At 45.2% G+C, this 27,821-nt stretch overlaps 1 protein-coding gene across 2 annotated transcripts; it reads left to right on the top strand.

The window, feature by feature from the left end:
- The first annotated feature begins 252 nt into the window (after positions 1 to 252).
- Positions 253 to 27,821, top strand: MOV10 (Mov10 RNA helicase). 2 transcript variants are annotated; one of them, XM_083508834.1, is made up of 23 exons: positions 644 to 752; positions 3,423 to 5,118; positions 6,500 to 6,596; positions 7,649 to 7,773; positions 8,979 to 9,202; positions 10,353 to 10,593; positions 13,360 to 13,497; positions 13,804 to 13,963; positions 14,522 to 14,676; positions 15,374 to 15,550; positions 15,738 to 15,885; positions 17,768 to 17,929; positions 18,099 to 18,202; positions 19,349 to 19,446; positions 19,913 to 20,032; positions 21,130 to 21,232; positions 22,042 to 22,159; positions 22,235 to 22,429; positions 23,092 to 23,157; positions 23,874 to 23,999; positions 24,235 to 24,323; positions 26,127 to 26,248; positions 27,125 to 27,821. In XM_083508834.1, the coding sequence occupies exons 3-23, from the start codon at positions 6,585 to 6,587 to the stop codon at positions 27,187 to 27,189; spliced, it is 2,748 nt and encodes a 915-aa protein (XP_083364960.1). In that variant the 5' UTR covers positions 644 to 752; positions 3,423 to 5,118; positions 6,500 to 6,584; the 3' UTR covers positions 27,190 to 27,821. The 2 variants fall into 2 exon arrangements, with proteins under 2 accessions (XP_083364959.1, XP_083364960.1); XM_083508833.1 differs by lacking the exon at positions 3,423 to 5,118 and having other exon boundaries at positions 253 to 752.

Genomic DNA, 27,821 nt, shown 5'->3' with positions numbered 1-27,821 from the left:
GGCAGAAATTAAAAATCTGCCTCCTCTGATGGCAGTGAAAAATGTATTAAAACAACTGAATGTTTGGTGCCTTTTAATAGTACCTAAAATCTGCTGCTTCGCAGTGCAATCCTATCTTTACTTACTCAAGCCCCACAGAATGAATAGAGGTTTGCAGCCTTAGCCTGCCTAACAAGAGGAACAGTCATAATCCTCGTTATTAAAGACTTAGCAAAAGTTATTTTGTACATATTCACAGTTCTTACTTATTTCTTCACCTGTTCCACGTCTAAGCGTTCGACCATTGAGCTCAGGTTATAGAACTGTGCTTTCCCCTCCTTCCTTATTTCTTTCCCCACCCCATGGGTGGACTGATAAAAAAAAAGGAAAACCATCAGCAAGCCTGAATCCTTGGATTGGCAGGGGAAGAGGCGATTGGTTTGCCTCCACCCTTCCCAGGCCGACGAGGAGCCTGAGTCAGCCTGGCTATTAGCTTTCAGTTTCGTTTCTTCCGGTTCAGAGCCGATAGTCTTGCAAGCAGATAAGCTGCAGGCTGGATCATTTCACAGGCGGAGGGAAGCCGGGCAGGCGGATTTGCTGGAGCTTGTTGGTGGGAGCGGAGGCGAGGAAACGACCACCATGCCTAAACGCACCGTAAGGGAGAATAAGGAGATCGGAGAGCGGTTCCTGCAGTTCCTAAAGGAATCTGGCAAGGAAAAAGTGAGCAACAAAAAAGAGCTGGCGGCGATCTACAATCAGGAGTTTCGGTACAGGTTAGTAGACGAGAGCGATGGGGGGCGGGAGAGGTTCAAGGATGGCGGAGCGGCCAGCATCTCTGCAGCGCAGGAGGCTTTTCCTCTCGGCTTCCTGGCTTTGGAATGAAGGGGAAAGCGTTGGAATCCCTACTGAGCAGCAAGCGCAGGCTTGCCCAGAGTGGGACCCCCCCCCCCCGGGCCTCTCGCTTCATTCAAACTCGCCTCTGGGTCTCCTCGGTGGAGCGGAACTTCGCGCGCCCCGACGCCTTTCCTTTTCGAGTTTGGCAAGCAGCAGCGGCTGCGTTCTCGGCGCAGCGCAAAGGCGCATCCGTGGCGCAAAATGCGGCACGTCGGTGTACTACAGACGGCCGTGTTCGAGGGGAGGGAAAAGGCTGGGGTGGCTTCTCTCAGTTCAGCCTTACCTATTAGCGCTCGAGAAGGAGGGTCTGAGGAGAAACACAAGAAAAATGGAGCAAGGATGTGGGGTCGAAGGGAGGGAGTCAGACAGTGCTCAGAGGAAGGGTAGTAGGCGAAGGAAAGGAAGGGCCCCGAGGAGAAGATTGGATGGGTTGGCCTCCAGGATAAGTAGACCGGTTTCAGAATGGTTTGGTTGAAACATGCAAGTTGGACGGCGAGCTTTTCCTGTTGATCTTTAAACATCGCCTTCTCTGGTGGGTTCAGAGCAGCCTACAGCCATGTTTTCTGTAAAGTACCAGACCTTCAAAGCACATTCCCTTCCCCACCCAAAATAATAAAAAAGGGAACTATGGGAACTGTAGTTTGCCCATCCCAGGCCTGTAATTCACAACACCTTAAACGACAGTTCCCAGGATTCTCATGGTCTGACGTGGCTACGGTTGGGTAGGTTGAGGTTAGGAAGGTGGGTAAAATAAAGTCTTCCCATATTCCCAAAATAAAGCTCTCAATACATAGCTTTGTTCTGTTCACCTCAGTCTCCCAGTTCTCAGGCTCTAAATTACGCAACTGAAATGAACACAAGTGCTCAAACAAACCCGACAACACCCAGGACTCCCTATGAAAATTGTGCATTTGTGGTTTAGCGGTGCAGTCTAGCTGGTGGAGTTATTGGACACTTGCAGATAGTCACTTTTTGGGGATGGGAGCCAATAAAGTACTTGCAAATTCAGGCTTTGACACTTGCTTGTGACCAGAGTCCTTACCCCACCAAAACAGGACATTTTGCAATGAGGAAAGTGACAGGAAAATGCACTGGAAAGTGTGGGGTTAACAATTTTCTGATGCAACAGCCCGATTCATTGGCATCATCTAACCTCCCCACAAACTTTATTCAAAGAAATTGGGGTAAATTCTCAATAAATAGGCCATCGGGAAATGACCAAAATAGGAAGTGGAAATGGAAGAGTTCTCTGTAACAATGAGGCCCAGTCTCGGATGGTGAAAAGGCAGAAGACGCTAAAGATTGTTCAAAGATTTTATAGATGAGTTAGGTGGGATGGGGAAGCTGCATAGTTTGGCTCATTGGATACAAGCCAATTTCTTCCTCTTTGAAGCTGCTTACAGTGACTGTTGTGTTGATATGCATCAGATAGAAGTGGACTATTGCTCATAGACTGACAACTGCTTTAAAAAAAGCAATTTCCGCTCTTTGGGACGATATTCTTAAATGACCATTTTGGATGTTGGAAAGGAATTTCTCTACTGCGCTCACATTTGTAATTTTTTTTTTTGGGGGGGGGAATGGAATGAGAAGAATGTTTTAAAAGATAGTGTAGGCATTCCCTGAGAGGGTGTTTTTAAGAATCTGGGAGCACAAGAATGTGGTTGGAGAATTAGAGTTTGGTTTGGAAATTGGAGAATCTTGTTGGAGGAGAAGCAAAGGGTCACTTTCAGATGTTGTAATTTCTAGAAGGTGGAATTTATTGTAGAAAAAGAGCAAAAGGGACCAAGCTGTGCCATGCCTTAAAAAGATTAATGATTAGTGTTCCTCAGAACAGAACCCTATCTGTGCAAATAACATTGTTTGTCTTACTGGTAGGAAGGCTGTTATAAATGGTCAAGGTTTAACCTGCTAAAAGTATGTGACCATTCTAGTCTGAGGTAACTGGGCCTAGGACAGCAATGTTATTGTGACCTCCCTTCTCCTTTTCAGCAATGTGGAAATGAAAAGGAGTGGGGTATCCACAGACAAGATAGGTGTTTCTGTATGTTTGGAGGGCTCTTCATGGGGGGGATGGGGATGGGACGACTTACATTGAGTATTGTGTATGCGCAAAATCCTCCCCTATAAGCAGAGCATTAGAAAAATCGAAAGTAAATCTCCTGAGCAACAACCTAGTTCTAAGGTAAGAAGAGAAAAGCTAGACAGCCTGCTCACTACCTCCAGCTGAGGTAGCCTTTTAATCCCCAAACTGTCATCACAGGCTAGTGAAAAGCCATTTTACCCTGAAGAGAGGACAGAGAAACCTGTCAGTTAACCTGATTGAAGAGAGCAGCATGAAAATATCAGGTAACAACAAGGAACCAAGCTACTGCTTAGCAAACAGTTTATTGTTTGTTCTGTTTATTGTATGCTCACAGTGGAAAGGTGTGAGGGCAAATTTTCTCTTCCTCCCAAGAGCTTTCCCAGGCAGCACATGGAGGAGATGCTCTGCAAGGAGTTCCTTGCTCTATTTCGTGGGCTATCCCAGAAATATTGCTCATCCGTAGCTTTCTGATGTCAAGGAAATACCGTAAACAACTATCTGGCTTTTAGAAGACATCTGAAGGCAGCCCTGTTTAGGGAAGTTTTATTCTGTTTTGAATGTTCTGTTGAAAGCCGCCTGGAGTGGCTGGGGTAGAAATAATCTATTATTTATTTATTTATTTATTTATTTATTTGCTGTCTGCACAACCTGCACCTCACTTTTGAATACAGAGTGCATATTAATCTTCCCTCCCTGCACTCTTTCACTCAAGCTGGGGACCAGCTGGCTCATCAAGCCCTGAAATCTCCCCCCTTCCCACCTCAGTGTTACAGGTACTTTAGCACTCAAATTCAGGGCTGCTGATGTAGCATGGGAAGCGGAGCTTCTAAGAAACAACAACAAAATTTTCTCATACTGTACTGCTCAGGTTGAGGACTACAGCTACCAGGGCCGCCTTACCCATAGGCGCTAGGGGTGTGGGGTGCTGGGCTCTCAGGGGTGCCAGGCTGAGAGTCTGGGGTCCGAGAGTTGAGTCCGAGGAAGAGCCCGCCCATTGGTTGGAGCGCCGCGGCAGGCTCTTCTGCTGCGGACGGCTCTGCGTCACGAGTTTGGGGGCGACTGAGGCAGCAAGACGCTGAGGCGGGCGGGCGGCTCCTCCCTCCTGCATCCCTGGGACTGGGCAACGGGGGGGGCGCCAGTTGGATCTTTGCACCCCGGCGACGCATATGCTTCAGACAGCCCTGACAGCCACTGAGCTAGCCTTCCCCATATATTTTAATGGCTTGAAGCAGCTTCTCCTAATTTACCTGAACTGTTCTGTGCCAAATGAAATACACTTCAAAGAAACACAGTGGACGCTCGGGTTGCGAATGTGATCCGTGTGGGATGCACAGTCGCAGCCCGCATCTGTACACGCGCGGGTTGTGATTCAGCGCTTCTGCGCATGCGCGACTGCCGAAACCCGGAAGTAACCCGTTCCGGTACTTCCGGGCTTCGGCGGTCCGTAACCTGAAAAAACGCAACCTGAAGCATCTGTAACCCGAGGTATGACTGTACTTTGGTCAGCTCCTGGCAAGACTTGTATGCACAGGATTTTCAGTGAGTAGCTAAGTTCAGATTCCTGGAATGTTAAAAAAAAGTGGGGGGGTAGGGAGTCGCAGCACAGTAAAGAAAACACATAATGGCACAAGATTGCTTTTTTGTTTTGGCTGCTCCTTTGGAATTTTTCTGATAGGAAAAGGCTCATTTTTCAAGGTCATTTGCAAGGGAGTTCTGTCTAGGCTCAGTGAACAAGGAGAGGGAAAAGTCACATTGAACTTTCCCAGGTTTTTATTCTGAGGAGCCTGGGAAGCGACTCTTACATTTCTGAATATTTGCCTGAATTGTTTGGTTCATGTTCTCCAGGCCTGTTAGCTCCTCTCTTTCCTGTCTTTTTAAAAAGAAATCCTAACTTTTTAATTATCCAAAATGTAACAGTACAACAAAATCGGCATTCTAAAACAATTGGTTAATCCTGTCTTTCTTTCCCAGGAAGTCCCAAGTATGTAATACACAATTGTCTAAATTTACAAGTAGGACGTGAGGCAAAGGAGATGAGTAAACAAAACAATAATGGTTCTCTTCTACCCTCAGTTTATATGAAAACTGCCCAAGCTGCTGCTACAAACTTTTAAGTTTTTATTGAAATCCTAATGGAGAGCAGAAAGTAGCTTAACCAGGTATATGTAGACAGTCATCCCACAAAATATAAACTGTATACCAGGATGCATATGCTGTTTACCAATTTGTGGCTTTTGTTTATTGATTTGAATGTCATGCATTTAATGTATAAGCTTCTCAAGCAAACAGGATAAATAAACAGATTCAGAAAATAAGCCAAATACTGTACTCAGAAGTTGCACAGAAATTCAACAATTGCACAATGATTTCTGCAACAATTTAGCTGTGGAGAAATTGTTTCTGGAAGTGTGGAGCTTCCCTGGAACTTTTACAATTCATTTAAGCTTCTTGATGTACATTATATTTTAATGTACAGTACATATAATATAATGGAGTAGGGGTTAATGCATGTAGGGTATTTGCTAATTTCTGCCCCCTCTTTGTTCTGCCCCCCTCTTTGGGGGGAATGCACTTCCTCCTTTTTATGTCTGTATAATATTTTCATGTAGATCTCCAAAGACTGTAGGCAATTAAGGCATTCACAAATCAGTTGTATTTACCATATTTTTCCATGTATAAGACTAGGTTTCCCCCCTAAAAATAATGTCAAAAATTAGGGAACATCTTATACACAGATACATCTCCCCCATTTTCTTAAATCTGACTCCCCAAAAATAGGGGGCATCTTATACATAAAGGTAAAGGGACCCCTGCTTACATAGGGGCGTCTTATAGACGGAAAAATACGGTATACAGATCTACATATACTTCACTCTTTTGAGCTGTTAGAACAGAATTGGGGAAGGATTGTAGTGTCAATTGAGTCTAGGATTGCTGATAAAAGATGGATACTCAGGGGCCATTTCTCTGATAAATTCAAGAGGGGTAGCTGTGTTGGTCTCTTCGGCAAAATTACAGACATACATTGTGGGTACCTTTAAAGAGGAACATATTTATGATCCCATTAATTGTGGATTAGAGTCCCCTTCATCAGGAAAGTTCACAAAAGCTTATTCTACAAAAAAATTAGCTGGACTTTTAGTTTACCACAGTACTCTCTCTGCTTCGATAACAAAGGAACTTTATTAAGAGGAACTTTAAAAGGGGACAAAAAGCAGTTGGATGAACCCTGAAAGACAAACAGTTTCACACAGAAATACACAGCAGATGTATTTGGCCAGCAGATTTGTGTCTGCCTGCACATTCAGGGCAAGGCAAGGCTCTTGTGCCTTTAAAATACAATGAAGGCAGAAGATTTGTAGTTTATTCCTGCTGCAGTGATGCAAGAACTTACTAGGGAAAAAAATCCTTCTATCAACTGTGTTGGAAAAGGGGAGTCCCTATGTGTACTGAATTAGCTGTTAATCCATCAGAATGGTCCTGCTCAGTTTAGCTTCCTTTGTTGAATAACGGTCTTCTTTCTGTTTCTTGTGTTGGCAGACATGATGTTAAAGGACCTAACTTCTCAGCTGTTCTCTATGCACTCTGGCGCTTTGGCCTTGCCGGGTACCGTGGGGACTCTGTGATGTTTGGAAGGGTGAGAGATGATTATCTTATTGATTTTTGACTCCTCAACTGATACATTGTGTTGAGCAGCTACGAGTCCTGATGGAGACTAAAACATATGTCTCTTGAGGCCTGTTAAAGTGGGAGGTGGTATGGAGGCCCCCAGTACTGTATATCTTTAGGGTCTACCCTCTCCCACTCTCTTTTGCTTTGCACATTTTTTAAAATGTAAATCTTTCTCAGTTTACTTGGAACAATAACAGTGGTGTCCCCATATATTATTAATTCATCCATTTCAGCTCTTTAGACAGCAAAATCAACTTGTTTGACTGTACCATGTCAAAAAATTATGGTTCCTTTTTGCATTCTTGGGAAGGAAGAAACCAAGCCACCCTTGTACCCAGATTTTCTGTGAGAGGGAAGCCTCAGAAGCCACAAGCCCACAAAAACTAAGGGAACACAGAATTCACGCAGTTAATTTACTGGCACCTGTCATTGACACATTTCATGGCTGTTAATTGGAAAGAGCCTCTGATTGAGACTCCATGAAGCAGCTACTAAATAGTGTAGACAGGGCTGAGTCGAATGCACTGTTGTTCTCACTTGGCATCCGGCAATTCCTTCTATACAGGACAGAGGCTGGCTGGCCCAACAACTTTTTCCATTCTTGAGTCTGCTTCTTCCTTAATTGCTGTGCTAAACCCTTTTCCATTGAGCAAGAAGCTGCCAAAAGCAGAACAAAGAAAATATGTGCAAATCAGTAATTTATACAAGTAGCTGCACTTAGATTATTTGACACGGAATCAGAGTTAATCTTGCTGCAAAAGTCTTGGATTTGTTCTTGTTTGTTTTAAACCAGAGAGGATACGCAGCCCTGAACACAAGTTTCCATCTACTATGTAGAGATGGGTTCTACTGAAAATATCCCCCAATGGTGGGGCACTTTGAGAAAGTTCCTTCTGAAGTTGGATTGTATTGAATCCAAAGTATGACCCATTATGAACTCCCTGCTTCCTGCTATGAACTTTATTCTCAGAGTCTTCCAGTTGTTCATGGTCACTACACTTTGTTCCCCTTGTGTAGGTAAAGAAAAAAGTAAAGTTTACTGATCAGTACTGGAGACCAAGCTATGATGCTGGAGATCAGCCTAACCAGGACCAAAGCCCAGGTGCTGCCCCACCTCCTCGCAGGTCACGTGCTAAGGACAGGTAACGAAGAAGATGATGAAGACTTAAAAGACTGGGATTGTGTGTGAGCACAACTTTCTAGTACTCTGCATTTCCGAGATAGGTCTTTGCATTCCTGAGTCCCCAGTCCTACCACATAACTGAAAATCGGGCTGGGATTGGCCCTTGTTTTCAGAAACTTTGGAATCTTCATCGTCATTTAATAAAAAGTTTTCGGACCTCTTTGCTGTGGAAATAAACTTGAAAACATAAACTGTGAGCTCACTCTGAGTAGCTCACTAGGGGTAGATAATCAGAATCCATTTAGCCCCTTATTCCTCGCTTATGGCTAGAGCAAGTGCAATAAATTATGGGAAATGCAAATGTCCTTAATTTACATAATGCAGGGTAAGTTATTTATATTTGCACGGAATTTGGATTTGTGTATGTGTGTCATAGTATACATGCAGCCTTGGGGATGTGGAAAAAGAATTCTGGTCTTTACCTTAACTCTCACAAAAGCTGGGCAGAGCAGGGAGCTCAATACAGTCTTGCAAGAAAATAAAATTTGAAAGCAACATTTTAAATCCAAGATTCTCAAGAAGCCAGTCACATTGCCAATAGCAGGGGCATTCCCAGGGGCCCCTCAGCTGAAGGTCTTATGAAGACAGAAGGGCCTTCACAAGTATCCTGGTCCTAAACTTCCAAGGCCTTTGAATGTAAAAAGCCAATAATGACTCAGTACTTCAAACTGGATCCAGTGTGCTGTTGAGGCAAAATATGATAATAATATCCAGTCCTGCTTAGTGCTGGATGAAGTTGTTAGATTACTAACTGTACTTTTGAGCAGCCTTCAGAGACATGCACAACACTCTACCATAGTCTAACCTGGAGAAAAGGAGCTCAAGGTGGCATACATAGTTCTCTTCCCCATTTTGTCCTCACAACAATCTTGTGAGGGTAGCTAAGGCTGAGAGCCAGTGATTGGCCTGAGGTCACCCAGTGAACTTCAGGGCTGAGTGAGGATTTGGTTGGCATTAAAAAGTCTTGCTGTAATGGGTTCAGTTCCTCTTTTTGATACTGGGTCATTATACCTACTTCCTGCTGTACAACAATGTTAGAATATCATTGATACCCTCTGTATAACTCCACATCAGAACATGGGGCATTGTCTCGGAGCAATTGCAGATGTGTATATAGGATAGAATATTTTAGGAACTTGTTACTCTGCTGTTTCAATTCCCTAGAGCCGAATTGGTCTCCAAGAAGCATGGAGTGGACATTGTTTCGAGTTGTGATGGGGAGAATGGTAAAATCATTTTGCATGTGTCTCGAAATGAAGAAAAGAATATTGTAATAGAGGTACAAAATAATGGAGAAAATGAAGTGACGCTGTCGAGTTTCAGAAAACTACGTGGACGTCGTGAATTTACCTTTACTTATAAACAGCTACCTGTGAAATTACAGCCAGGTACTATGTGCTTATTTGTTGAAATGTATTGGTTAACCCATTGAAGGGGATTAAATTGGGTAACCATGAGATATGTAAAATATCACACTACCGTCCCATTAAATAGTTGCAAAAATATTGTTGAAACTCCTTAAAACCCCAAAAGTCAGCTCAAAAAGTGTTTCCATTCATGTGAAATATGCTCAAACTTGGGCTTTAGTGAGCCTCCAAGGGAAAGTAGTGCCAGTGCAGAGACAACCAACTTACAAATTATTCAAGCAACTTCTCACCCAAACTGAAAGGACTGTGAAAGGACTTGTCTAGCACAAAAAATATATCATAAGACTTTTATATCCTTTTTATATTTATTATTTTACTAGAAATCCAGTATTCTCATTGCTACATATTAACAGTATTGTCATTGATATATATTAACAGTATTGTTGTTGATATATATTTTCTTGGAAATTTGAGAGTATGTCACTAAATGGGTGCTGGTGGGTGTGGGGCAGTTACTCTCTCCTAACATTATTTGGGGAGTTGTTATGAAAATTAACAGATATGAGAGGTATCCCTAGGTAAGAATCCTGCCAAATTGTAGCCAAATAGGTTGAAGGTTTTTGCTATGCACTTTTTAAAGTTGGTGGGGAGGTGCTTTTTAAAAATTGGTGGGGAAAACAAAAATGGTCTTGCTCTTTTTTGGAAACAATTTTTCCCTCAGTCTCATGGAATTGAAACCACCATGGTAGTGAAAGGGAAAACCTGATCAAAACTATGTGGAGAAACCCTATTGGCTGCCCCTCATCCTCCTCCAGAATTAAAAATAAAAAATAAATTTTAAATTGTTTCCCATCACTACCTTTAACATGACACATAAAAGCACAAAAAAAATCCTAGCATGTTTTGTGTGTGTTCAAGAAGCAAATATTTTATATTCTGCTAGATGAAATATAAAATAAGTTACCACAAACCATTAACATTTTCTGTTTACTTGATACATTTTAAAACCAGATGATCTGTTAACAGTTAATAAATTGCATTACATATTCTGGAGGGGCATGTATCTCAGTCCCCTGATTTCAGATATTGTTGTTAGGAATTACACTAGAAAGACTGAGAAATAGGCACCCTCCTCATAGCTTGTACTGTTAAGAGGCTTTGTTACTTTCAGGAGAAACGTATAGGATCCGAGTGCGCTGTCAGACAAAGGACTACGGATACTTTCCTGTCACCATGATGTTTGATTTTGATAGTGCGCAGACTGGACGCTTCATCATTGGACGTTTCATGTCTGCTGTTGCTCACAGTAAATTAGAAGAACAGCTGGCTCCCTCAGCACCTTACAAGCCATACCAAGCCAAACTGCACAAGCCACAAGAAGTTGAGATAGTGGAAGGCATTGCACCAAAAAAGTACGTGGGGATTCTCTGTTCGTGTTGTGTTCTCTCTTGCTTCCTTCTTTGTCAAACCACTTCTCAAATTTATACTCTTTAAGAACTCTCTCCTTAACCAGTCTTGCTGTCTCCTAGCTGTTTTTCTCCTGCCATCCAATGCCACTACCGAACTTCAGGAGGAGGGGGGGTTGCGGGCTCACAACCCCGCCCACTCTCACTCCCGCGAGGCTGGCGCCAGCCTCGCGGGAAGCAGGGATTCCCCTTAGTTTGCATCCCCCTGCTGCGCCAGCCAATCGGCTGGCGGCAGGGGCAGGCCTTCCAGAGGCCACTTAAGGTCGGGGCAGCCCTCGGCTCGCCCCTTTTCTCCCTTGCAGCTGACCCGGTTACCCACCCACCCGCCCTTTAGGTTTTGCCATTGACATTGCTATGGGCTTCGGCTGGTCGCCGCAAGGGGCCTGATAGGAGTTTTTCCATTTGGCTAATTGGCTGGTTTGGAGCCACTTGGTTTTTTCGCCTACCTCGTAGCAAACCGTCACAACTCCCTCGGTTTTGGCGGTAGGCATTGGCCGGGGTATTGTCATGCAAATGAGGTTGGGGGGGAGGAACGCCATCACCTCCCCGAAGGCTTGAAGGGTAGTTCGTTAAAGGACTCCGAGGGGCGACGCCTCGTCCGAAACCTACGGAGGCTAGGGCCTAAAGTGCCCCCCCCCCCGAGCGGTAACCCCTCGGGGAGCGCCTAGGGATATGCATCTCGGGTGGCTCCCCCTGTTGGTGTTTAACCCTTCCCGGTTAGACCGGATAGTCGGTTAGGGGCCAATGCCTAAAGCCAATACCCTTCTTACCTGTAATCAATAAAGTTGTGGCCATTTTCGCCCATTAACCTAAATCTTTGTGTCCAGTGTCTTTATTCCACCGTGGGGGGGGGGAGGGAATAGCCACGCAACACTCCTTCCTTCCTTCCTTCCTTCCTTCCTTCCTTCCTTCCTTCCTTTGAATTACTCAGTCTCTTAAGTGTTTTCCTTTCTGATGTCTTTCCCAGCTGATGTAGATACTTAAAACTCTCAACTTGACGCTGCACAGCACCTAGCTTTCTATCAGTGCTAAATAAATACACTGGAAGTCAAACAGAATCCGTTCTGGAAGTCTGTCTGACTTCCAAAACATTCGGAAACCAAAGTGCAGCTTCTGATTGACTACAGGAAGCTCCTGCAGCCAATCAGAAGCCGCATCAGACGTTTGGGTTCCAAAGAACGTTCACAAACTGGAACACTCACTTCCGGGTTTGGGAGCCAAAACGTATGAGTACCAAGGCATTCAGGAGCCAAAGTATGACTGTAATAGGCAACATCTGAGTTGTTGCGTGGAGCTGGACTTCAGATAGAGTTAGACCTCTTGCTTGTTTATGTCCTTCCATAAGCATTCCGAAGTCTTCACCTCATTCTTCCTCCTAAATCTTCCTTGAGATAAGTCATTCATGAACTATCTAGGTGGGGGATTGATTGATTCATGCATGTGTATGTAGCTCAGAGCTTTCCAAACTTTTCATGTTGGTGACACAATTTTTAGACATGCATCATTCGCAATACAGTAATTCAGTTTTACTAGCAAACTAGAGGTTAAACTAACTTCTTTCCAGCCCCGGGAGGAGTGCGGGGAGTGTTCACGTGACACACCTACACACTGCAGCCGACACATTAATGTGCTGCAACACACAGTTTGGAAAGCTCTGCCTCAGCCACTTCTCATCCAGTGAGACTCAAACATGTAGATGGCATCCGCAGAAAGGGATAATATTGTGTCTGAAATGTCAGGTGAAATTTTAACTTGTGTATTGATACATTTTTTTTACCAATATTTGCTCTCAAAGCAGCTTACAATGAAAATGCACAGAATGGTACAATTATAATACAGATAAATTTGTATGTCTATCTCTTCTAGTCTCTGTCAGTTGATGGCATTGTCCATATTCCAGGCTCTTCCTACAATGGGAGGGAGTCGAAGGAGCTGCTGCTTGTAAATATACCACCTCACATCCAATTATCTGCATCACTGCATATCAAAGCACTGTCTATAGTGTTTGATCTATGGTTATTGTTCCACAAATGCTAGGAACCACTTGGTATAATCATCAAGAGGTTGACATGCTTCTGTGAATTTGGCCATCCATGTAGAGCTTTGAGAGTTTCCTGGATCTTCCTTGCAATTGTCCATTCTGGGAATTTGTGGGGCATTGTTGAACTTGCAAGTAAAGGATGCAGACTGCCTACAGGGAGACTGTGCAGAACCTAATGTTCTATACCAGGGATCAGCAACCTTTGGGGGCCTGTGAGCACATCTGCAAATTGAGGAAACTGTCACAGCCGCTGCTCATGCCACAAGCACTGCAGCTGCACACATGTACTTACTGGTTGCTCTAGCAGTCAGGAGACTCCTGAGGAGTAGACAAGTACAAACGGATGCAATTAATTGACTTGCCTCCCAGCCCACAGACTAGATAAGAGGGCTTCTGCAGGACAGCAGGCTAAACATATAAGGGTCAACACCAAAGGGAGGTGGTGGGTCACCAGAGGGTGAGAGTGTCACGCCCTTTGACTTTGTATCGTTGAATTAATTCTCCTGTGAGAGAAAGTGAAGTATTGCCCGGTGGTAACTGGAATTGTTTTCTTGCTGCTGGAATTGTATAGCTTACATGCTATACGGGACTTAGCATTGCTACAACTGGGGGTTGTCCTGTTACACGTGACAGTAATCAATAAACCCTTGCACTGCTTTTTACCCCTCTAGCACTTTGAACTATGACCTTAAGCAAAACATACCTCTGCAGCACTACAACTACCCACGAGACCTGAAGTATCAGGTAGAATGTATGAATAAAGGTCACGCACCCAAAGATGGCACCCATGAGAAGATTGCACAGCTCCGGTAAGACCGCGCCCCCCTCCAATGTTTCTTCCCTTATTAAGCGCATCTTGCTATATTTTTACAAACTGTTAAGCAGTGGAACAAACTCCCTTGGAAGGTGGTGGACTCACCTTCCTTAGAGGTTTATAAGCAGAAGTTGGATGGCTACCTGTTGGGAGTTCAGTGCATTTCCTGGTTTGGGATGCTGCTACAGTAGTTGATTTCCTGTATTGACAGGAAGTTGGACCAGGTAACCGGTGAGGTTCCTTCCAACTTCATGAATTGAGAAGGTTAAATTTGATTTGATACTATGATTCATTTCCATAGGAGCGACCTGAAAGCTGCCTTGCAGTTTGACAACTACAGTAAGAAGTTTCATCTGCTCCTTTACCTAGAGGAGATCCAGATGGAGGTGGACATTCATCGATACGACCAGTCCGATGTTTGCATGGAAGCAGTCAAGAATAGTCAGTTTCTTGTCCTGACGGTAAGCAGCAGACAAAGAGTTCTCTTAGAGAAGAGAGTTTCTCATATTGTGTGAATCATATGTAGCAGTTAGATCAGGGATGTGGATTGGGCTTTGGGTTGCATGTAGTGTGGGTTGGGGCACTTGCTGGCAGGCCTGGGCTCCCCTCTCCTGCCATCTACACAAAAACACACACAACCTTCCCCCTCCCAGCATTATGCTCCTTTGCTGATGGATACTAGGAGCAACTGAGGAATACCCTAATGTGCACTCCTCAGCTGTTTCCAGTATCTGGGGAGGTGAGAGGAGATCTCAAGGACTTCATGGTGCCCCTTTCCTTTGGTGCTGAGGAGGAACATGCCAATTCAGTGCTGAGCAGTGAAGAGAGTGGTGGAGGTGAACCAGTTGGAGAGCAGGAAGGGGGCAAGCAAGTCAATGTAGAAGTCAGCTGAGGAGGCACCAATGGAAAGGACCAGATTGTGTGCAAGATGCCGCCTTCCCCTCTTCAGGTAGTTATTTGGAGCATGAAGTTAAAAGGGCATGGTTGCCTCTCAGACTGGGTTCTGTTTTCTGCTCTAGGCACCTGGTGTGGCCGAGAACCGCCCATCAGTCCTGAGAGGTGATCATATTTTAGTAACATTGGCTGAAGAGCGCAATCGGCACCCGATTGTCCAATACAAGGGCTATGTCCATGCTGTGGAATGGGATAAACTCAAGCTGGGCTTCTCTGAAAGGTGAGTCCTCCAGCCTGAGGCTTTGTTTAGACCTCCTTCCATTGAAAATGGAATTAAGATTTCCAACTCAGGTGTGGTTACTTGTAATTTTGTGTTTGTGGACATGTAGCAGATGTAATTCACAACATTGCAGAACCTGCTCTGCCTTTCTTCATCACTTGGCTGTTAAAAGCAAAGGGATATCCTTTGGGTCAGGAGCTGTCAAACCTAGATTTTCACTTGCTAGAGACACCATCAGATGGACAAAACTCAAGAGATGCAATATTGTAGGCAGGCAAAAGAAAGAAGGGGAAGCAAAGTCCAGGAGGTTGGTAGGCAGTATTGGAAAGCAAAATCATTAGTTCCAGCAGGTCAGATGGGACCAGCAGATGAAGTGGAGCAGTTTTGGTCTGTGGCCTTTTGAAGAATGGCTGAAGCGGGTTGGGGGTGGGATTGCCCTGAAGGTTAAGGGGGAAGTGAAAGTAGTTGAAAGGGAAAGGGAAGCAGTGTAGTTGGATAGTTTGACTTTATGATTGGCCTGAATTGGCAGCAGGTGACTCTCAAGCGGATGGATTCAGCAGGTGGTATTGTGTGGGGGAAGGATATACAAGTTGGAGCTAGAAAGGTTGTTGGAAATTGGTAGCCTGCAAGAGTGACCTGAGATCAGCGATGCCCAGAGCTTGTTGGTAATTTATTCAGCACCCTTTCCTTTTCCCAGGTTGACATCTCGCTTCATCAATAAAATGAAGTTTGATGTGAACTTCACCTTCTGTCGTCTGCCGTTACGAGTCCAGCATCGTGCCGTTGACCTTGCCCAAGAGAGGAAACTTCAGAACCTGCTATTCCCAACTTTCTCACTGGGACATTCTCTACTCACTGTCGGTCAGCTGCTCAGGTGAGTGTATGGAAAGGAAGCAGGGAGAGATTGGAAGTGGACAAAGGTCCCTTTCTGTCATGGAAATGCCCTAACTGTATGGAGGTATTAGAGCTGAGGGTTCATATGAGTATGTGGTATGAACGTGCCATTTTACTTTCTCTTTGGTACCTCTTCTTCTTTCTCACTCACTCTTCCCACCTTTCAGATTACATGACCGGAATCTGGAGAGCAACCAAGAGCAGGTGAAAGCTGTCCATCAGGTGGTGGCAGGCATCTCCAGACCAGCCCCGTACCTTATATTTGGGCCACCAGGTACGGGCAAGACAGTCACTATGGTGGAAGCCATTAAGCAGGTGAGGAGAGAACTTGATCACTGTGATTTGATCAAGGGTGTTAAACTCAAATTCATCGGGGGCCGCATCAGCAGTTTGGCCACCCTCAAAGGGCTGGTTCGAGTTCGAGTGTCTTCAAAGCCCATGACACCTTTAACAGCTGGATTAAGTAATGCAGAGCTTCTGGCTCATGGAACACTACACCTTGATTTCATTTGAATACATATATGAATATAAAAATTGTTTCCTGCTTGGCTTGGTGTTTAAGTTACACAAGATGTGCAGGTTTTACTTTTTCTCATTCCCCAAATTTTAATCGAGCATTTGTTTGGATTTTCCCCCCTTTGCTACCTACCCTAAACCTTTGAGGAGGGCGGGAACTGATGGCCGGACCCTGTAATAACATTGAGGAAAAAATTGCATGATGTGTAAATAACCTAAAAAATAAACCAATTCCTTATCAGCTTTTTTCCATATATAAATTTTTGCAACGCGCACCCTGCGGAAGCCGCGCCTGATGTTATTTACAAAACATGCACTTGCGTATCTAATTTGCTTTTGAATCACGAATCCCCAGAGGCGCAGGATGCTGTTCATTGGGCAGCGCGGAAATGCGCCTAAAGAAATAAATAAAGAAAAGCAAAGCAAAAGCACACCGCCCCGAGTATTCACAGGGCGCGCTCCCGAAACACAAGCGCGCTCTCGGTCTCCCTCTCTCCAACACGCGCGAAGCTGGCTCTGCCCTTCTCCGCGTTCCACCTCGTGCAGGTGCGCTGTGCTCCCCCCGGGACTTATTTCACCCCGGTGAGCCCGAAAAGAAGTTGAGAGCAGCAGCAGCGGCCTCCCATATCCAACCCCACCCTCGCCGTGTCAAATAAGTCTCGGCTAGGTAGCTGGAGGAGGGGGAGGCCTGCGCAGAAGGGACCCGAGGCGCCCTGCGCGCATGCCACAGCCCAAGCTTCCCTCACAGATATATATAGACCAGACTACACGGGCCACATGACGAGGTCTGGCGGGCCGGATTCGGCTTGCGGGCCTTGTGTTTGACACACGTGGATTAGATTATCATTGAGTATACAGTGTTACCTCGGGTTACAGACGCTTCAGGTTACAGACTCCACTAACCCAGAAATAGTACCTTGGGTTAAGAACTTTGCTTCAGGATGAGAACAGAAATCGTGCTCCAGCAGCGTGGCAGCAGCAGGAGGCCCCATTAGCTAAAGTGGTGCTTCAAGTTAAGAACAGTTTCAGGTTAAGAACGGGCCTCCGGAACGAATTAAGTACTTAACCCGAGGTAAAAGGTAAAGGTACCCCTGCCCGAAGGCCAGTCTTGCCAGACTCTAGGGTTGTGCGCTCATCTCACTCTAGAGGCCGGGAGCCGGCGCCGTCCGCAGACACTTCTGGGTCACGTGGCCAGTGTGACATCGCTGCTCTGGCGAGCCTGCACCAGAGCAGCACACGGAACACCGTTTACCTTCCTGCTATAAAGCGGTACCTGTTTATCTACTTGCACTTTTAAGGGTGCTTTCGAACTGCTAGGTGGGCAGGAGCTGGGACCGAAGATGGGAGCTCACCCCGCCGCGGGGATTCGAACCGCCGACCATACGATCAGCAAGTCCTATGCACTGTGGTTTTACCCACAGCGCCACCCGCGTCCCTAACCCGAGGTACCACTGTACTATTAAATGCGGGAGAGAAACAGACTTGATTAAGAGTATTGAAATGATGGAACCAGGATACTCACCTAACTGGTTTGTTATCCTCCACATCTTGCATCCTGTAAGTCTGGACCAGTCTCAGGGTAACTCTTGAGCCCTCTGAATGCTACCGTTCCTTATAAGCCTGGAAGTGTTTTCTTTGGCTGGTCACCAGTCCCCCAGTATTATTTCCCTATTCTACTCAGGTACTAAAGCATGTTGAGGGTTCCCACGTGCTTGCCTGCGCCCCCTCCAACAGTGCCTCTGACCTGCTCTGTAAGCTCCTCCTGAAACATGTGGACAGCAGGAAGATCTACAGGATGAATGCTAGCAGCAGGGATTACCACACCATCCCTGAGGATATCAAGGTATATACTAGTTCCATGTGTCCAAGCTAAATGTTCTGTCCTACCTAGGGTTTTTTATTCACACCTCTCAGGGTAGTAAGCTTGTAGTACCCTCTTCCTCCTTGGATACAAGGTGAACAAGGATGTTGCTAGAGCCCAGTTTATGTCTAATACCTGTTTTTGCTTCTAGCATGTCTGTAACTGGGACAAGAAACTGGATTCTCCCGTCTTTCCTAGCAGGGAGATTCTAGAAAACTACGGAGTGATCATCACCACCCTGATAACAGCAGGAAGGTAAGAAGGCTCAGATATCATTCAAAAACGACAAATGAGAATAGGTGAGAAGTGAAAAACTGTATGTGTTTGCATATGTAGTGGGGAAGACATAATATGTTTAGATGGAAAACTGTTTTGTTACTATTGTTGCCACAAAATTTTAAATAAACCCTTTCACATTCTCTTTGCCAGTCACCACTGAAGGAGATGGAATACATAAACAAAATGCATCATTTTATCTGTGTTCTGCCTTTCCTTAGTTAAAACCATGCTCAAGGCCGCGTACAACATAAAAAAGTTACACAATTACAAGCATAAAGTAGTCCTAAGCAATAAATAAAACATTGAAAAATACACAACCACGTTTCCACATGAATCATAATAAGATCTAAAATAAAGATAGAAAAAATAATCAATAGCAGCCCTCAGATATTGCAGCTGGTGTAAGTCAGGACTTTGCCCTCCCAGGCCAGGTGGAAATGGTCTGCAAGGAAGGGAGCAGGTATTCCAGGACTCTCAGCCAAGATGGTCTTTATTAACTATTTTTGAGAGAAAATGTTTTAGTTGTCAGTTGATGCAATTCACCAAGACACCAATCTGAAGCACAGTCCTTTCTTCTGGGCATGTTACATTGCTATCTGTGAAACCTAAAACAAGAGTTAAGACCATAGTGACAGGTGCTACTGAAGGCCCTGGTTTAGTACTCAGGACGCCATATAACTGCTGTTTGCCACCATGTGAATGGAATCCAGACCAAAACAGAAATGGCGTTTTTGGTGGCAGCCATGTTACATAGAATCACAGACTTGGAAGGGACACCAAGGGTCATCTAGTCCGCCCTGCAGTGCAGGGATCACAGCTAAAGAATCGGTGACAGGTGGCCATCCAACCTCTGCTTAACAACCTCCAATGAAGGAGAGTCCACTTTCCAAGGCAGTCCATTCCACTGGCTCCTGCCATCAGAAAGTTCTTCCTAATGTTTATTCGGAATCTCCTTTCAATTTTAATCCACTGATTCTGTTCCTCCCCTCTGGGACATCAGAAAACAAGCTTCTTCCTCCATCTTTCATGTGACTCCTCTGTTAAATGGCCACTTGATGTGGTTGCCCTCTAGCTGGGTAGTCAGATATCCTCCCTGTGCTCACTTTTGTTTCTCCTGGCTAGGGTGGTCTATGCTCAGTTCCCTCCGGGACACTTTACTCATGTCTTCATCGATGAGAGTGGTCATGCAGAGGAACCTCAGAGCCTGATTGCCATTGCAGGTGCGTTTTCTACCCTGGAAAGGATTGTCATTTCTGTGGCAAACGTGTTGTTGTTTTTTAACATGCTGGTTTTTAATAGAACAGAATGCAAACTTTCATTTTATTCACTAAACTGACAGGGTTCATTGTGGGGCAGTTGCCTTGTCATGTATGCTCTCGCTAGCATGTTTCACTATGTTCAGCCCCCAGAGTTCCGGAAGGCCCTGAATCGAAATGTTTCTCCCTAAAACATCCTTCACTCATTTTAAACAGCATTTAGCTTATCTTGTCTGCTTTCTGTATTTGCTTCCGCTGTTGATGATCAGGCTGCCTTTCCCAAAACACATTCCAGGTCTAGTCAGTTCTGTAGTTCTAAGCTTTATTCTGCTTTAGGGGAAAGCAGATTAAAGTTCAAGCCCCAGGACTCTGCTTATGGACCAGACTGAGCAACTGGCTAGAGCCCTGTCTTTTTCTCCTCTTCCTTTAGGCATCCTAGCCATGATGGACCCAAGGACTAATGCTAAAGGAGGTCAGCTGGTTTTGGCAGGTGATCCCCAGCAACTGGGACCAATCCTGAGGTCTCCTCTGGCTAAGGAGCATGGCTTAGGTGAGTAAGGAGCAGGTAGCAATTTTTTAAAAACCCACTGACATGTATTTTATTTTGCTTTGCGTGGCATTTCATGCAAGTTGAGGTATCTGTTCTTAAGGTTGGGAGGAGGAGGAGCATAAATCATTTGAGCTCTGTGCTGAAATCTTCCTAGTGGGTTTTTAAGTGGGCAATGGTTGATTTGACCAAAGGAGTCTCTGTGCGGACTCCTCCCTTGTTGAACAGTCTGCTTCTAGGCTCGATTCATGCAATGCCAGCACTACAGTTGTTGCAGCGGATGCAACCCATGTGGCAAGTTGAGGAAGAACTAATTATTATTATTATTATTACTATTATTATTATTATTATTATTTATTTGTACCCCACCCATCTGGCTGGGTTTCCCCAGCCACTCTGGGCAGCTTCCACAGAGACCAAAAATACACTAAAATGTCACACATTAAAAACTTCCCTGCCTTAAGATGTCTTCTGAATGTCAGGTAGTTGTTTATCGCTTTGACATCTGATGGGAAGGCATTCCACAGGGCGGGCGCCACTACCGAGAAGGCTCTCTGCCTGGTTCCCTGTAGCTTTGCTTCTCGCAATGAAGGAACCACCAACGCTGGTGATAAGAGAATGTGGGTTGCCTGCAGAAGGTCCCAGGTTCAATCCTTGGCATCTCCAGATTATGGCTGGGAAAGACGCTTGCCTGAAATGTGGGAGAGCTGCTGCCAATCAGTGTAGACGGTGCTGAGCTACATGGATCCTTGGTCCAGGCTCAGGATGAAGCAGCTTCCTCGGTGCTTCTTGAGCTGTTTCTGCAAAACGGCACCATACAGCTAGCAATTATGTTAAGTGCATGAACAAAACACTCTGGAAACGAGAGATTTTTGCAAGTTGACTCAAATTATGTGAGCGTGCTTCACACAAATGGCTTGCCCCTCTTGAGGTTGCACCCGCATCGTTTTTGTTCTTAGCAGCAACTGTGCTACAGGACAGGCGCATGAATTGGGCCTTAGTGCTGTTCTGAAAAAGGGTTTAGAAAAAGATAAGAAAGTTCCCAGCCCCAATCCCTTGCATTCATTTGGAAGCTCTGAGCAGCATCTCGGCTCTTATAGGACTTTCCCTGCTGGAGCGGCTGATGCATCAAAACTCACTGTACGCAAAGAAGGATGGGAGCTACGATCCACAGTTTGTCACTAAGCTGCTGCGCAACTACAGGTACATTCACTGCTCTGCCTCAGGATTCCAGTAGGTGGCGCACAAGTGTTCGCGCACAAGTGTTCCTGTATGGATCTTGCCTATTTAATGTAACACAGGCTACATTAGGTTGACTTGAGTGGTATTCCTGGGTTCTGTCTTCCCAATTCAGGTTGATAAGTGGACTGGGCCAGCTTCTTAAGAGACTATAGTAGAAGTGGGGGCCAGCCAATGTTTTATACTAATTCAGGAAGATTGCCAGTTACTGTTAAACAACAATCTTCTTGCCCTAAAACACAGACAAAATGTTTAATTTACTTGAGGGTAAGATATCAGAAGAGTGACTTGAACTAGGGACTGGAATGAGAGATTCAGGTCTGGATCCCAGAGGTTTATAGACCCATTTCATGGAAGGAAGCCACTGCCTTCAAAGAATAGCGACATCTAACACATTTTAACAAATTGCAGTCTGTAAACGTCGTGTTTTACCACTACTACTACCCTTTCCTTTTCAGAGGGATGGCCTTCACACACAGGCAAGTTTTGCCTCTCCCACAGCCTCTTGGCCCATTTCCTAAAAAGAAAAGCACTCGCTCACCTTCGCACACTCAGCTCCTGCCAACTTGTGAAAACTATTTACAAATGCCATGGCATGGAGGCCGCCCATTTACCATTTGTATATAAGTGAAAAGGATCGAACGCTGCTACAGCATCAGTGGGCCCGTTTTGTGTAATGCGGCATTGCATTATTATGAGCATAAGAGGAAAGCGACTTGCCACAGTCCAGAGGATCTTGTTTGTGCTAAAGTATGGTCTTCCTTGCCCCCCAGGTCCCATGCTGCCATCCTCAAGTTCCCCAATGATAAGTTCTATGATGGGGAGCTGCAGGAGCATGGCGACCGCCGCATCACTGAGTCCTACTGCATATGGAAGGAGCTGGTGAAGCAGGTGAGGAGCGGTAGGCACCTGGGAATTCTGCCATAGGCATGAGCACAGCTGAGTCGGCGTGCTTTCTCCTTGCAGGGGTTTCCCATCATCTTTCACGGAGTCTGCGGGGAAGACCAGCGTGAAGGGAACAGCCCTTCGTTTTTCAACACGGCCGAGGTTAAAGTGCTGACTGACTACCTCAAAAAACTGCTCCTGGAGGAGCAGGGCAAGAAAGGCATGTCTCGCATTTACTCCAAAGACATTGGAGTCATCACTCCATACAGGAAGCAGGTGAGATATTCTGCTGGTCCCAGCTCACTGAACAAGATTCCCTTCCAGGAGTCATGGAAACTTGGAGCCTCTTCATTGGCCAAGTTGTCCTCCAACTTAGGTGGTTGCAACTAGTTATATGCATGCATGTGGTCAGTGGAAGGATGCACTCTGCTGTAGACAGATGCCATGGCTGTTACGGTTGGAGTAGCTAAAATGTGGTGTGGCAGTCATATAACTTGCTTTTGGGTGGTTGCAGCTAGTCATGCGTGGCCCAGGCTATGTCTTGCATTCTCCATGTGGATGCTGTGAATAGTTGTGCTGTGTAACCTCAAGGCTCCATCATGTCTTGGATTTCTGCTAAAGGTAGCAGTGACTGCAGGGCCAATATAGTATAGCCTTTGCCCAGGGTCTGAATCCTTCCTGCACCACTCCTATCATCTCTACCAGGAATATCAGACCAGTTACTCCCACTGCATCAACAGAGAATGAAAGGCTACTCTGCCCATTTACAGCAGGGAAGATTTCTGAAGCCACCATCCCTATTTAGTGGCCCAAAGGAATTCATCCATTTGCTGAGGGCATTAGACAGCAGACGTGCAGCATTCTTGCCTGCTAGAAACTGAATTGGACAATAAGAATGAGGGGGTGCACGAATAACTGGTTTTGCTTTCCTCTCCCAGGTGGAGAAGATAAGAAAAGCCATTGGTCTGGAACTAAAGGGTGTGAACGATATCAAGGATCTAAAGGTGAGACTTAAGTTTTCCTGCCAGTCGTGCCAAGGGAGAAATGGTTTGGATATATATCCACATCAGACGTGGTGCATCTTACATAAGAATAGCTTTATTGCACCCAACCAAAAATCCATCTGTTCTGCCACTTGTGTGCCCAGCAGCGGCTAATCATATAGTCCAAAAAAGTTCCCAAGTGAGGTTTTGTATGATGAAGTATGCTATGCCTTCTTACATCACAGTGCTGTGGGAACAGAGTAAGCACTGCATCAAGGACAGAAACACAATAAGTTGCTTTATATGGAATCTGACTATTGGTTCATCTAACTCAGTATTGTTTACACCAGGGCCTTCCAAATTTGGCTCTCCAGCTGTTATTGGACTACATCCCTAGCTAGCAGGACCAGTGGTCAGGGATGATGGAAATTGTAGTCCAAAAGCAGCTAGAGACTCAAGATTGGAATACCCTGGTCTACACTGATTGGCTTTCAGGCAGGAGTTTTCCTCAGCCTTCCTGAAGATGCCATCCAGATGACTTACAACTACAGCATTGTCAATTATCTACGTTGATGGGAGAGGTTGTCCTGCAACATCTGGAGGGCAGCAGGATCAAGCATCTCAGTACCAGGAGGAAGAAGGCCCCCAGCTAAGCTGCTTGCCTTTCCTGAGTTTGGGATTTGAAGATTTATTTTCCTAATCCTTGTTATCTGGCTATTCTTCTTCTCTCCCTCCAGGCTGGCTGTGTTGAAGAGTTCCAGGGCCAGGAGCGGCGTGTGGTGCTCATCTCAACAGTGCGCAGCAGCAGCAATTACTTCAATATAGATGAGGAGTTCAGTATAGGCTTCCTTCAGAACCCCAAGGTACAAATCAGGGCACATCATCCTATAATCTTCAGAAAGGCCCTTGTCACCTTTCCTTTGAGACCCAGGGCAGGTCCAGAACACACTACACCTGCGTTCCTCCCCTCCAGAGATTGTGAGAGAAGCAGTACCATTTGTGGCTTGGCTTGGTCATAGTGTGTTTCTGAATGGCATCTTCACTTACTGTCAGGCCAGGTGGATTAATTTTTCTTCTTTTTACTCTCTCCATTTTCAGCGCTTCAATGTGGCCATTACAAGAGCCAAGGCACTCTTGATAATTGTAGGAAATCCGGCTACTCTCATGAAGGATCAATGCTGGAGCGAGTAAGTGTTGCCTTCCAGTTCCTACACCCTCTTATAATAAAAATAAAAATATTTATACCCTGCCCTTCCCAGTTCAAAAACTGGGCTCAGGGCAGATAACAACAAATTTAAAACACTTAATTGTAAAAGCAGCATAAAATACAATATAAAAACATGAATAACAATAAAATTCAAAATTCAGAAATCAATTTAGGGGAAATAAGCATTAGATGATGCGGGTGGTGCTGTGGGTTAAACCACAGAGCCTAGGACTTGCTGATCGGAAGGTCGGCGGTTCAAATCCCCAGGACAGGGTGAGCTCCCATTACTCGATGCCTGCTCCTGCCAACCTAGCAGTTTGAAAGCATGTCAAAGTGCAAGTAGGTAAATAGGTACCGCTCTGGCGGGAAGGTAAACGGTGTTTCCGTGCACTGCTCTGGTTCGCCAGAAGCAGCTTAGTCATGCTGGCCACATGCTGTACGCCGGCTCCCTCAGCCAATAAAGCAAGATTAGCGTCGCAACCCCAGAGTCAGCCACGACTGGACCTAATGGTCAGGGGTCCCTTTACCTTTTAAACATTAGATAATCCCCAGGGCTAGCTGGCTGAATTGGTCCTACTTGGGCCAGTGAGTAAGCCAGCTGAGAATTAGTTGTGGGGTCTCAGAGCAGGTAATCTTCATAAAAGGGGAGGGGGAGGGAAGAGAAGGGAAATAAAAGATCAGGCTGAGTTCAAATTAAAGGCCAGGCGGAATAGCTCTGTCTTAAAGGCCCGATGGAAGGAGGTTAAATCCTGAAGGGCCCTAGTCTCATGGGACAGAGCTTTCCACCAGGTCGGAGCCATCACTGAAAAGCCCTCGCCCTGGTGGAGGATAGTCTGACTTCCTTAGGGCCCGGGACCTCTAAACTATGGTTATTCATGGAGCTTAAGGTCCTCTGTGGGGCATACCAGGAGAGGCGGTCCATCGTCCCCCCTTAGCCATTTCAGCCCAGTCCTCCCTCCCTTTGTTCCTTTGTGGTTTGAGCAAGCAGGCCTAAGGATTCCCTGATGATTCCGTGAGAGTTTGTGTTGATTGGCCTGCATGTGGTGCTCCATCTGTGCCGCTATTGACCCGTTCATTTATGACCATTCTTGGACCAAAACCCTGCCAGCAGTAGCAACGAATTCACTCCATAGCCTTGATGTTTCTCCATAATGTGTGGGCCATGCAGCAGTGCTTAATTCAGCAGCTATTGTGTAATGTTGTATTGTGTGGCTTGGCTAACTGAAGTGAGTTACCCGGAGCCATTGGTTCTGCCAGCACCTCCCTCTCACCTTCTAACAGTGGTGCATTGTGATCCAGACTGCAGAGAGTTGTGAATGGATCATTCTGCCCCTGTCAAGATGTTGCATTTATATAGACCTTTGGTTCTTTATGAACATGAATGTGCCATATCTTGAATCAGACTGTTGGTTCATATAGCCTGGTGTTGTCTACTCTGACAGGCTTAACAAGTAAAATCTTTTCCAGCCCAGGTATTTGAAATGCCAGGAACTAAACATGGGATCTTGTGGTTGCAAAGTAGGCGCTTTCCTCTGTGGCTCCCTGTCCTGGGGACATGCGATTCTAATCACAGCACACCCTTAAGCAAGAACTGATGTTGAAATATACTTCATAGCCAGTGGTTACTTGAGAATTAGGACTTGAGCCATTTCAGGCAGCAGAGCTACGTCTGAACAAGAATCCCCTCGGCTATTCTGGTTTAGCGCAAATATATCCTTTTAAAATTATTCTGATTTCCTCTAAAGCTCATGGGTCAGGCTACTACTTTTATTGGTGCCCCTAGGTTTCTCAAGTATTGCAAGGATAATAATGCATGCCGAGGATATTGGTATGAGGCAGATGAGAATGAAGAGGATGACGTGCTGGTAGAACTCGCTTCTCTCTCCTTGAATGAGCAGCCAGAAGGTAAGAGGCTAAAGTGACCTAAATTGGACTCGTGTTATTTCTTGGATGTATAGTAATCCTAAATGCATAGCAACTAACCTGAAAAGCCTTTTCAGAGTTGGAGCAGTCCAAGGAGGCTGCTCAGTTGACAGTTCTAGTAATTCTCTGCTGGGTTCTGTCTGTGACTTGGAGAGTGGATGAGCAGTTACCAAAATAAACGCAACCATCTGAATCTTGATGAAATACTTCCATGGCTGTATTTTTTCAATTCCTGTGTGCTGTACAATGGATAGGGTTGCAGAAGCCACCCTTTCTACCTCCCAGTTTTATTTAAAAAGAGAAAGATCAGCATTTTTTTCAGCCACAAACCCATTTGACGAAAGCCAATGTTCAATTTTATTTTATTTTTGCACATTTTCTGCAAGGGCTCAACATAAATTTTGATCCAAATTGGGGTGGGTGGGGGGTAGATTGTTTAGAAATCCTGCTTTCTAAGCACACACACACACACAAATGTGGACTTTCGCTGCAACTCACTTCATACATTTTGAGGAATAAGGATTGCAAAATAACAAAGCATAAATGATTTTTGTTGGACAAAGTCCTGTGTATTTATTTTAAAGAAGTGCCTATCTTTTAAGTACCCCTGAAGGCTGCCTTGTCAGTGCAAGGGGCTGCACATTGTCAAGGTAATGGGTGCTTGAGCGCAGAGGAAAGTCCTGGCAGCTGGAGCTTGGCAAGTCCTCACAATGCAGCACAGGTCCTTCTGCTATAACATATTCCCCACCAATAAACGGGCAGCACTGGAGCATGTCAGATCAATTTGGAAGCAAGGGCAAACTAAGGATGCACTTTCTTTTGCTCTTCACCTCTTCATCTGGTTTTCCTTCTCTGCAGGCAACAATTCTGGTGAGAGTCACACCCAGCAGCAAATGCACCCAGAATGGTCACGTGAGCGCTGAGGACCTCTACTGTCTGAAATCTTGGTACTGCTACTGCAGCCTGCATTCTTGAATAAGTTATTTCTCCTGTTTACATACTGAAAAAGCAGATGATGGCCCAAATATAAATGAATCATGTTTGAGCTCCCTATTACTATTTATCTCAGGGAGGGGGTTAAAGCCAGAATTTTATAAAGAAATCCTAATTGTGCAAGAGGGAATGCAGTGTGCAGTTACCTGCATCCACCTAATGCAGTGTAAATTCACTTTCTTGTTGTGCAAGACTTCTTTGCATTCCTTCCTTTTGTGTCCAGTGGTGTATGAGAAAAGACTGGTGTTAGTTTGAAACGCAGATGTGCTGGATTATAAAGCAATCAGAAATAAGAAAAGACTTGGGAATGGCACTGAGTGCAGAGGCTTAACCTCTCCTTTTGAAACTGGCAGGAGGAAACCCCCCCTCCCTTTTTGCGGTTCAGAGACTGACAGCTAGATTTCTATTTCGAGCTGCATTTAAAGTTTATCATGAAATTGTTTTGCGGGACCTAGGGGAAGATGAACCTTAACTCTTAAGCCCTTCCCATTTCCAAGACTGTATCAGATTTTATCAGGTGTTTTTTCTACTGGATTGTCATTAAAGCTTCTAGAATTTACAA

This window comes from Podarcis liolepis (assembly GCF_965112155.1).
Source record: "Podarcis liolepis genome assembly, chromosome: 6".
Lineage (NCBI taxonomy): Eukaryota > Metazoa > Chordata > Lepidosauria > Squamata > Lacertidae > Podarcis > Podarcis liolepis.
This window is presented reverse-complemented; position numbering and strand designations above follow the sequence as displayed.

Excerpts from the sequence above, each read along its gene's own strand:
- MOV10 (XM_083508833.1), top strand. The coding sequence starts at position 619 with ATGCCTAAACGCACCGTAAGGGAGAATAAGGAGATCGGAGAGCGGTTC. Across the intron at positions 7,774-8,978 it reads AGGTCACGTGCTAAGGACAG|AGCCGAATTGGTCTCCAAGA; the intron begins GTAACGAAGAAG and ends TCAATTCCCTAG. Across the intron at positions 18,203-19,348 it reads ACCCTGATAACAGCAGGAAG|GGTGGTCTATGCTCAGTTCC; the intron begins GTAAGAAGGCTC and ends TCTCCTGGCTAG.